Raw genomic sequence first — 12,126 nt, 5'->3', positions numbered from 1 at the left:
ATAACTAAGCTGAATAAAATTTACAAAGTGCACAAGTATATAACTTGGCCTGTTAAATTTTATTGAGTAATTTTACACTTACAAATTTGATGTAGTTAATATAATAAAGTAAATCTATTGACTCTTTTTAATGCATTTACTTGTTTTATACAGTGCTGGTTATTACCATATTTTATATTAATTTAAATCACTGATCATTTAAATACAGTTTACTTGTTTTATGCAGTGCAGGTTATTTTAAATTAAATTAAATGTTGCTTTTATAATGTGACAAAATAATACTGTGCCAATGTGCAGTTAAGGGTAATTTATTGACAAGAAATAAAAAAGCACATACAGAAACATGTAGCTGATGCTTCTCTCAGGTTTAAATGTTTAAGACAGCATCTTAATCTCGATCAAAACATTTTGAAAGCATTTCAAACTAAACACTGAAACAAAACATGAAATACAAATTCAGAAATGTGTAAATGTAAAAACATTTTTAGATTTAAACCCTCATTATCAACTCAGATGTTGTAATACAACATAAGAAATCTGCAACTAATACAAGTGTAAATGTAAAGGTTACACACAACATTATGGATGTCACAGGGTACAGGTTTTCTCAAGGGTACAGTTCTCCAAAAAAAAAAAAAAAAAAAAAAAAAAACAAGACAGATAATTGCTTTTGGATGGAAACATGTAAAGTCAGTCAAGTTCTTTATTAGTATCAAAACATTAACAGACTAGTGTTACAATTAAAGCCAATAAAGGGACAGTTCACCCAAAAATATACATTTGATGTTTATCTGCTTTCCTCCAGGGGGTCCAAGATATAGGTGACTTTGTTTCTTCAGGAGAACACAAATGAAGATTTTTAATCCCAACTGCTGCAGTTTGTCAGTCGTATAATATGTGTGAATGGAAACAAAATCTACGAGAGCAAAAAAAACATGCACAGACAAATCCATATTAAACCCTGCGGCTCGTGACGACACTAAGATGTCCTAAGACACGGAGCACCGGAATATCTCCACGCTAGATTGTGTATATTGACCTCAAGTGATCGTGCGCTGAAGGCTATTGGACGTAATAAGTATAAGTAATAAATTATACAAATATTGTTTGGTTTCTCACGCAAACCCATTGTTTTGTGTCTTAGAACATCAATGTGTCGCCACAAGCCGCAGGGTTTGATATGGATTTCTCTGTGCATATTTTATTAACTCTTATGGATTTTGTTTCCATTCACATGCATTATATGACTGACAGACTGCAACAGTTGGAGCTAAAAATATTATTTTGTGTGCAATACGGATGGGATGATACATTTAAACTCACCTTAAGATGCACCTCGATATGCCAGGGTTACGATACGATACGTCACGATACGATATCAAAAAAGAAAAAAAAAAAGAAGAAAATATTACTGTATAACAACAACTTATTTATTTTTGATTCACTTAGCTCATAAGTTTGCACAAAGAGAAAATACAAAGCTTTTTCTCTCCCATTTCTCGTTGATGACTTCTGCCGTGATGGTTATATAACTCTGTGTTGCACGCGAGGTCCAGCTGTCGGTGGTCAGGGCGACACAGTCGGCATTCTTTAGATACTCTTTCACGCTTTGTTTGGTTTCATTGTAAATTTCCGGGATTACTTTCTCTGAAAAATGTCCTCGACATGGCATCTTAAACTTGGGCTCCAGCACATTGAACATTTGGATGAATTTTCTGTTCTCTACCATGTTAAATGGAGCCATATAGTCCGCTATGAATTCGCCAATGAGCCTGGTTATCTGTTTTGCACGTGGAGTTGAAGGAGGTGTCAGTGCTTGTTTCATGGTCAGCTGTCCCTTCGGTAGGCTCGTTTTCTCCGGGGCCGTCTTCACATTTTTATGGTGACTTTGAAGGTGGTGGTTCATGTTTGATGTGTTGGATATGGTGTACGGAATGACAGCATGGCATAGCTTACACACAGTCTTAGTCTTGTCAGTTGCTCTATTGCCGTCTTTGTCTTTTTAAAATTTCGACCTCATTTGACTCAATGGTCGGCTGTTTGGGGGCAAGGCAGTTGGTTCTAATGCTAATATTTGTTAGCTCACTGCAGTGTTGTTGTTGCAACATATGCTGTCTTGACGTGACGACATACCGCACTGTTCCCCGGATATAATGTTTTTTTTTTTTCATTTCGTTTTTTTACTAAATGAAGGGGAAAACGTTCAAAAACACACGTATACACACACAAACTGACCAGGAACCACAACTATTAGACACCATCTTTCTTTTTCTAGCTCAAATATCACCGGATGGGAACGCAGGATTGTGGGATAAAGATCATCTGTGCTGCCTTCACAGCTCCATCAGAGCTCAGTCTACTCTACACAGGACATGCTGTCAGTTCACAAGCCATGTTAAAACACATTCATGGGAAATTTATTCTAGATATTTGTATTTTGCACTGACAAAATATGTTTAAATTAATGTTACACATAATTTGTGTATTTTTTCATCCTCTAATAGTTCATGTTTCTTTCATTTCCTTGCTGTCAGGCTACTGTCCTTTACAAATAACCCCGTCTGACCTGTAGATGGAGCTGTTTACTGTCAGCAGGTTTCAGAAGAACAAAAGTGTGTGTGTGTGTGTGTGTGTGTGTGTGTAAGTGTGTGTGTGTGTGTGTGTGTGTGGGTGTGTGTGTGTGTGTGTGTGTGTGTGTGTGTGTGTGTGTGTGTGTGTGTGTGTGTGTGTGTGTGTGTGTGTGTGTGTGTGTGTGTGTGTGTGTGTGTGTGTGTGTGTGTGTGTGTGTGTGTGTGTGTGTGTGTGTGTGTGTGTGTGTGTGTGTGTGTGTGTGTGTGTGTGTGTGTGGCCGTTCTGGCACAATATGGCTGCCGTCAGATGATCCAGGTGATGCTGCACATTAGTGGTTGAGGAGATTCCTCCCTTATATATGTAAAGCGCTTTGAGTACCCAGAAAAGCACTATGTAAATGTAACTAATTATTAAATTAATAATTATTTAAAAAATACAGAGAAAAAAACAATTGCAGCAACACCTCATACTTACAGACAGAACTCTCACTGGGCAGAACTCATTTGTTTTCTAAAGGTGATTATGAAATCAGTGTCTGACTGAACAGCTTTACAACTGCAAGACTGAGTGATTGATGGATTGAGTGAGTGAGTGAGTGTGTGAGTGGTTGATTTGATTGATTGATTGATTGATTATTTGATTTGATTGATTATTTGATTGATTGATTGAAACAGCAGCACGGGGAACTGCACAGACAAATGATGATGATGATGATGATGATGATGATGATGATGATGATGTGGGAAAATGTGTCACACAAAAATATGGACATAAGCATCAGCAAAGAGCAAACGTAGGACCCTGATGTGATCCATGATGAATAAACAAAACAAAAAAACTAAAATATAATTCAGATTTGTTAAATTAAATGTATTAAACTAATGCACGGTACCTTCACTGGGTTCAGAAGTGTCTTCATAATCAGATCCAGGTGGAGGATCAGCATCCGTCTGAATTCGTTCAACCTCTTCAGACTGAACGAGGGCCATCAGCACTGAAAGCAGAAGAAACAGATATAAAGCGTTTCCATTCATTCAACACAATGGCAATCACACACTGACACATGTCTAGAGTTTATTCCACATGAACTGAGAGTGTGTTTCTGTTCTGATGCTCATTCGTGTGTGAACTGATGGTTCACATGGGACATAATTATCATGAAAACTTTGATGTTTCCTGTGCTATTGGGGGCCTAGGGGGGTGGGGGGGGTAACATTATAAAAGTGTGAACAGAAGCAATTCTAAACCATTTCTTTTTGTGCTCTGTCTTTGTTCTCTAGGTATCTCATTCAAAAATGACATCAAAGCAAATATTTTCTGTCAGTGAGATTTTGTCTCAGATCTTTGACTGTGGAATAGAGGAGAATGTGTCTGAGACAGATGATAATATTGAGGAGGACTCTGATTATGAGGCATGCTCCTCAGAGGAGAATGAGTTTCCTAGTGTTGACTCTCCTTCTCAACCACCGGCAGACCCTTTACCTTCCAAAAGTGGTAATCACTAATAATGGCAGGAGCCATAACATTATATGCAGTAGCTTACCATGGCGTTTCAGTCAGGGCCGTCACTAACGATCAGTGTTGTAGTCGAGACCAGCTCATTCGAGTCCGAGTCGACACCGAGTTCAAAAATGTCTGTCCAAAACCCCTTTGCTTCAGAAATTGATGTACCGCAGAATTTACACATTGCAGAGTCTTACTACATATAAACTCTTTGTGGCTCTAATATGCAAACTGAATAACAGATGAGGTAGCAGACATTTGCTCCTTCCTGACCTGAGTCCTGCTACCTTTGTGTTAGTCACATCAAGGGCGTATATTTGGTTTGAACATTGAACTAATATAAATATAAATATATATATATATATATATATATATATATATATATATATATATATATATATATATATATATATATATATATATATATATATATATATATATATATATATATATATATATATATTGAGTGTATCATTTTTGTCTGTCTGTCTGTCTGTCTGTCTGTCTCTCTGTCTGTCTGTCTGTACAGCCTAACTTTACAAAGCTGCTGTTTTTCTTTACCTCCGATCTCCCTTTTCTACCCTGCTGGTATATTTACGTCGAATATGTTATAAAAACATGTTAAAAACATGTTAAGAGAATATGCACCTCATAACCTTATGAAATTTGTGTATAATCATTCATACAATTCTAGAGATTATAAAATGAAAGAAATTAAGTATTAAAATTCACTGTTTAAATGAGTGAGCCACTTAAAATTGTTCATTTATACAATTCGTTCAAAAGTAAGATTAATTTAGGAATAAAACACACACCGATGTGAATACTTTTGTCATTGATAATTACAGACGCTATTGAAAAAATGAACTAGCAAAACAGACGACTGCTTTGGTAATTTGTTGATATAGCTAAATACATTTCAATGAATTAGCTAGCTAAATATATGTACTTAGTTATTACACAATATTCCCATACCACATTCTCAGTACATGCTTTTTTTTTTTTGCATCCCTCACTGACCAGCAGTTAAATATAGTCCGCAGTGCAGCACTTCTCTTCATTTTGGCAGTTGCCCCCATATAATAAATATATAATAACATATAATATCAGACGCATAACTGGAACAGCAGAAAACTGAGTCGAAGGAGAATTTTCCTGGAGCAGCTGGGTTATGAGCTGGCGAAACCTTACATTGAGAGACGACACAACTTTCCAAGAGCATCAACGGCTGCTGCAACTGTAGTGAAGGAAATCCAAATGGACACTCACACTCCACTGGTTCGTGACAGGTGCCCGGTCTATCCCAACCGAAATGACCCCAAGCATCACGTGTGGAATGCAAAAAATAATCTGCAAGGAGCACACACACACTTTTTGCACATCATGTGCAAAGTAGTGCAGACAAAAGGCTGGAATGTACCTTATGGTGAGCTGTGTGTAAAAAACAATATGCTGTTCATATTCTGTCTAACTCATATATTTGCACACTTAGTCTCATAAAACAATTCCTGACACAATGCTCAAATTTACTTTTATATGTGGTTTTGTAAATCTTTCTTGCTTTCTTCAGTTAATGAACTGTTTTGTGTTTCTTCCTCATGGTTTAATTGTAATGATGTTCTGTGTGAAAATAAAATCCTTCTGAATGGTGTAAATTTAGTTTGTTTTTCCTGGGATCAAATTGGCACCAAACATATAACTGATAAAATAAACAGTTTTTCTTTTCAAATGTTATAAATTACAAAAATCTATACTTAGAAATATAATAAAACACCATATATTTTTCCCATTTTAGGTCAATCAGTAAGAGTTTATGGTGATTTGCAAATGTGTCCATTGTCGATTCTGGATGTGTAAGGGGTGGGGTGGTGGGGGTGAAGGGTGGATGTCAATTTAAAAGGCTGTTTAAGTAGTCAACAGAGACATAAATTATCTAAGACACATACCTTTGTATTAAAAAATATATAAAAAAAAATTCTAGTTTAAATTGCTGGGGTCAATTTGCCCCTGGTGGGTAATATTTATTTATCAAACTTGAGGGTAACAGGAGTGTTGATTACTAATCAGGTAATTATTCATATTCCTGAATTTTTTCTTCATTTTAACTTTTAAATTACGGGAATATTCCTGATCTTCGTTCAGTTTAGCCGCTTTCCACTGAAACGAATTATAAAAAAAAAAAAACATCTTGTGTTTATTGAGAAAGTGACTGACATAGCTATTCTGTGATATTTAAAGAGATTAAAGTCTACATAAGGTGAATCTGCAGATTTAAAGGGAAAGTTATAGCCTGGATGCCAGCCAAACTTAGCCCCGCCCACAACATTTTTAAGTCGGGCAGTTCGGTCTTTAAATTAATTAAATCGACACATTAGCTTTGATTATTGATGAAAAAAAAATTTGGTTTATTTTTTCCCCGTAAAGCCACCACAGACGGTCTCTGAGAGAACCATATATGGGCCGCTCGAGAGCCTTTTCCGAACAGACTGTGGAAAATCAGCCGCTAAAACGCACGCAACCCATAGCAATGCGTCATGGCCACGGCTCAGACCGACTGATTTGAAAAATAAACCGATAAAAATAAAACTTTTGAGCCATTCTTTACTATTGTACACATTGTCGTGTTATTATAAGTCAAATTAATTTTGTTCCATTGACCACAAATATTATTATTAATATTTGTCTGAAAGGAGCACTTTTGATTTATTTTGAAAAAGGACAGGGGCTCGAGCACCCAAAGCTCCCCCTCTGCATGTGCCTGCACAAGAACAAAGGTGCACATGAAGTGTTCCATTTGGGACAGGGCCACACACACACACACACACACTGGCCGTTTCTCAATATGCATACTGTTATAACTTTCCTAGTTATTTTGGATCAAACCACACAGACACCAGCTTTAACTTTCGTCCTCCTTTACTCTTCACCTCCATACGTGATGAGGTTGATGACGTCACATCAATACACAACATCTCCCCTCTACTTACATATGAACTTAACCCACTAAACAAGTTCTCATTGCCGTTACTTAAAACAGTTCAGCCCATTCAACACATGTAACATACTGGTTTTAACCCATAGAACATCAGCAATCTGGTAGTTAAGGCTGACGTCACGCGGCAGCGCTTCCGGGTCATCTTATACCACAAGAAAAACTACAAACGGTGCTAATATACACACAAAATGTGGTGTAATAATACAAAAAAGTTATAATAATAACCTTTTTTTCCATACCAAAATTCCAGATGGCCAGACAGTGATTCATCTTTCATAAATCGTTAAAACATTAATGTCTGTAACGCTGTGACCATAGAGAATGTTTTGTAGACTGTAAGTATTTAAAATGTTAAACTTTTTTAAATGTTTGATGTTTAATATGAAAAAATTGTGCTCATAAACGGGCGTCAATGGCATTCCCAAGTAAAACGAGTCGAGGCTTGGACCCAAAAATGGCGTCCCTTACGTCACAACTTAACAAGCGGATGCTTTCAAAACAGGACTGGTGCACTACCATAATATAACTCTAAATTTAACTTCTGTTTTTTTTTTTTTTTGCACAACCTTTAGTGTCTATGAACTCATTGAACCCAAACTTACTCCCTTTTTTTCATCTCATATCTTCTCGTCAATGCTTTAGAATTTCACCAGTCACTCAATGACATTAAACCTTCCTGGCAATTTGATTTGTCTCTGCGGCTGCATGGTTTAGGACTCTGTTCTTCTCTCTGAATTGTTTCACAGTTCTTTTTCCATTCCTCTGCAATTCCCTTTTGCTCCTCATCGCAACTTGGCTCTTGAGCGCATCCCATTTCACCAATCACTGTTGGTTTTTCCATAGAAAGAAACTTCTTGACAAATGTTGTGTCCCGCGCATTCTTCGCTCCAGTAGGTGACTGAATGACAACACTGTTACCTTGACTGCGTATGACCTTGTGAGGTGTGCAGTGAAATGTTGATGTGAACTTGTCTGTTTTGCTTCACAAGCACTTGATCTCCAACCTCTCTGTCTGATGTCTTGGCACCTTGTCTGTGGTCTGTATATATCTTGGCTTTTCCTTTCTGCTCTGTGTCTTTGTCTCGAGCTTCAAGATCACTGTGTGGTGTTGTGATGTCTGGTAATTTTCCTCTCATCTTCCTCTGAAAGAGAGGCCCATTGTGGCATGTTGTATGGATCTGTATACAGTCACATATTTGCACAGCTCTTTTTTTTCAATCCTGGCCCTCAGCTTGGGATAGCTGAACTCGTTTCATCAGTGATGCATTTTGTCTTTCCACTACTCCATTTGCTTGCACCCACTTTGGAGTCGTTTTGGTGGATTCCATTGTCCTGACAAAATGTCTGAAACTGACTGGACTTGAATTGCGGTCCACAATGACCTGAGGGTTTAGGGAAGTCCGTGCCGACCGAAAATGTCTTCCAACCTGTCAGTCACTTGTTCTGCCGTTGTGGACTTGAGGATTGCATATTTGTAGTACCTGCTGTAGTAGTCAACCACAACCAGAATCGAATGTCCATCAGGTAAAGGACCAATCAAGTCTGTGGCTAAGTTTTTCCATGGTCCTTCAGGCATTACTGTGGGCGACAGTGGCTCAGGAACATCCGGTTAACTACCAGCTGGCAGCCGTGACATCCTCACAAATCTTTCTGCAGCCTTGTCCATTCCAGGCCACCAAACCTTTGTTTTCAGGTGTTGCTTTGTTCCAACAACACCAAGATGACCCTCATGAGCCAACTGTAACGCCGCATTCACACGGGGCGTAGGCGTTAACGCTTGACAGAGGGCGTGGCTGAAGCTGGGTGCTGACGCGATAATAGACACAACAGCCAATCACATTAACTTTCCGCTTGGACCAAATCACAACACAAAAAAGCGCCTTTTTATGACAGCTAGTCTGTGAGACGAAATGGATGCCGATTTGGTTGCATGTGTGAGTGCGATTGCCTGTGTAGTTGTTGTCAGTGCACTGCACAGGTGCTCGAAGCTGTTAAGTACATTAAATCTTGAAAAAGCGCCGACAGCGGGGAGAATATCACGTTCTGGTCCGGGAGTTGCGTCTGGATGGTTCACTGTTTGAGCAGTTATGAACGCAATTGGCTAGCGTTTGCTGTAGGATATTTGCATACGGCGATCTGATTGGATGACGCCTGCGCTGGCACTTGAAAAGTTGAGAAATCTTTAACTTCTGCCGCTTGCAACGCGAGTGAAGCGTTGCGACGGAACCCACAATTCAGTTCGGCAACGGATGATGTCACCCATTCAAAGTAAATGGAAAGCGTTAACGCCTTTGCCCCGTGTGAATGCGGAGTAATGCTCTTCCTCACAGCAACTGTGACAAAACAATTCTTGTTCCTCTGAGTATTACTTTACCTATGACACATAGCACACCTGCAATATGGCCATATGCCGGACAGTCATTGACACAACCTGTTTGGATGGCCGTTCTCAGGCTCTCTAATTCTACATCAAATGCTGAGATCTGCTCGACTTCCTTTGTGGTCAGGGCCCTGGGTGTCGCACAAACAGCTATAACCCGCACATATTTCTCTGCGAAATGTATGTGTCTCTCCCCTTTGGCTGATGGGCCCAGCAGGCGTGACAAAGGATCAGCACTGTTGTGTGTTCCAGGTAAATGAATCACCTGGAAATCATAGGGTTTTGATATCAAAACCCACCTTTCGATTCATGCATAAGGCTTTGAGTGAGGGCTATAAATTGTTTCTAATGCTTTGTGGTATGTGACTAGATCAAACTTCCGACCATAAACGTAAGGGTGCAATCGTTTGCATGCCCACACCAGAGCAAGTGCTTTGCGCTCTGTCTGTGAATACCTTTGTTCACACTCTGTCAAGCTTCTGCTCACATAGCAGACAGGAACCATTCCTCCTCTATGGTCCTGTACTAGTACTGCTCCGATGCCCTTTGGTCAAGCATCAGCAGTGACTTTTGTTGGTGCGTCCTTGTCAAAGTAAGTCAAAGTTGTGGCCTCGGCCACCTTATCCTTAATAGTTTCGAAAGCTTTCTTTTGATCATTTCCAAAGTGAAACTTGGTGTCTTTTTTTTTGTCAGTCAGTGCAAAGGTTCTGAGATACTCGCAAACTGAGGGATGAAACGACTACTATATCTAGCTAAACCGAGAAAGCTTCTCACCTCTGAAGCATTTTCAGGCTATGCCCTTCACTGATAACCGCAGGCCCATAAACACCAATTTGTCCACTTCTCTGCATAGTACACATCCTTATTTCCCCATTTGCTTTGGGCACAATGACAATGGGGTTTACCAAGGGGTGGCTCCATTGACATTTTCAATAATGTCCATGTGGACCAGCTCATTTATTTTTTCCTCAACAGCCTCTCTTAGGTGGAAGGGAACACGCCTAAGGGGCTGTGCAACCGGCATCACTGTGCTGTCTGTGTAGGCTGACTTGTTTTGTGTTTAGTTTTTTCAACTCCACCGAACAATTTGGGGTACTGCTGTCGTATCATGGACTTCACATCACTCACCGATGCAACATTAGCTCCAATCCTCAGCACTCCTAATTTCACTGATGTGTCTTTTCCAAGCAGTGGCTCCTCTTTTCCGCAAATAACTGTAAACTCAGCTGTTGTGCTGCGTTTTCCGATTCCAATCTCACACCAGAAAATTCCTTTCACAGGCAGGGGCTCACTTGATGAGTATGCATACAGCTTTTTATCTGATTTGGCAGAACCGCATTTAATATTTTATTCTTTCAGCATTTCCCATGTTCCTTCATCCAAAATGTTGCTCGTTGCTCCTGAGTCAACTAACATGGGTAGCCTGACACCTTCAACTGAGACTGTTATGTTGCTCTCTTCTCTTACAACAAATGCAAATCCTTGATTTCTCTCATCTGATTCAACTCTTTTTACTGTCTGTTTTGAGCTTTCCTTTGTTGTACACATTTTTGGCAAATCTTCCGTTGCACTTTCTACATGATTTTCCACGTGCGGGACATTTATAATCTTTTGCAAAATGACCCTTCTGGCTGCATCTGTAGCACGTTTTGTTTAAATCTGCACTTCCTTTGCTATATTGCATTCGTTTTTTTCTGATCTCTCACTCCTTTTCTGGATACAACACTCACCGTCTCTTTCCCTTCAGCCTCTGGGGAAATGTGCAATGCTGCCATCTGCTGTTCGACACGTTCGCACTGCGCTGCGATTTCAAGGGTGCGAGCACATGTCAAATCTGTTCCTTCCTCCAGCAATTTTCTACGCACATATTCGGAGTTGCACCGACTCAAACCAGAATCCCTTATTTGATTGTCTTTATCAGCTCCAAAATCACAATCTTTTGCGGCTTGCCTTAAACATGCGGCAAATTGCTGCACGGTCTGTCCCATTTTCTGCTTTAGCTGATAAAACGTCTGTCTTGCAAACGCTGTGTTTACCTGAGGCACAAAGTATGCATTCCCTGCCGTTACTGCCTGCGCGTCTGTAAGCCCTCCTGTGTCAGCGAGTGTGGAGAAAATATCCTGCATGTCTGTTCCAGCATGATGTAACAGCAGGGCTCTCCGTCTTTTCAGTCAGGATCAAACCCTTTCCATTGGCAAAAAGTTCAAATGCATTGAGCGATCTTGTCCACCGTGGGCCCAACGTGGCTGGATCGCTGTAGCAGTCCCGCCCATCATTAACGCAAGTCTCCTATCTCAGCTAAACTTTTCAATAAACTGAAGTTACTCTGAGTGACGGTCCTCTAACTCACTTTCGGATTTAACTAACGAGTGAGGTCTTGTGGCAACATCCTCGTCGCCAATGTTTGATCCGCCCCTTTTATCAAAGACGCATCGAGAAGAGACATCCCAGAATGCATCTCGCACCGACCAGCAAGCGTCAATAGCGGATGAGAAACCCACATAGAAACTCATGTGTAATTAAAAAATACTGTTAATGTGTCAAAAAATGTAGTTTTAAGACTTTTCAGGCGTGAGTGTACTTGTTTAATGATTACATGTATTTATAAAGAGAGCGTCTAATTGGCAATTTGGTTTGCCGTTTTCGGAGTAGTGAGATCCAGTCGATCAGCGGGTGC

At 39.7% G+C, this 12,126-nt stretch overlaps 1 protein-coding gene across 1 annotated transcript in view; it reads right to left on the bottom strand.

Annotated features, from left to right (window-relative positions):
* The window catches only part of LOC137071707 (Fc receptor-like protein 5), a 173,284-nt gene extending 161,709 nt beyond the window's left edge, over positions 1-11,575 (bottom strand). The window contains exons 1-3 of the mRNA XM_067439929.1: positions 11,180-11,575; positions 8,004-8,211; positions 3,464-3,565 (exon numbers count right to left, since the gene is read on the bottom strand). Coding sequence (XP_067296030.1) covers positions 3,464-3,565; positions 8,004-8,211; positions 11,180-11,575 — 706 coding nt within the window. The remainder of the gene's footprint in view (positions 1-3,463; positions 3,566-8,003; positions 8,212-11,179) is intronic.
* Positions 11,576-12,126: the final 551 nt, after the last annotated feature.

This window comes from Pseudorasbora parva, chromosome 1, assembly GCF_024679245.1.
Source record: "Pseudorasbora parva isolate DD20220531a chromosome 1, ASM2467924v1, whole genome shotgun sequence".
Taxonomy (NCBI): domain Eukaryota; kingdom Metazoa; phylum Chordata; class Actinopteri; order Cypriniformes; family Gobionidae; genus Pseudorasbora; species Pseudorasbora parva.
Note: the sequence above shows the minus strand (reverse complement) of the source record. Positions and strands in the feature narration are given on the sequence as shown.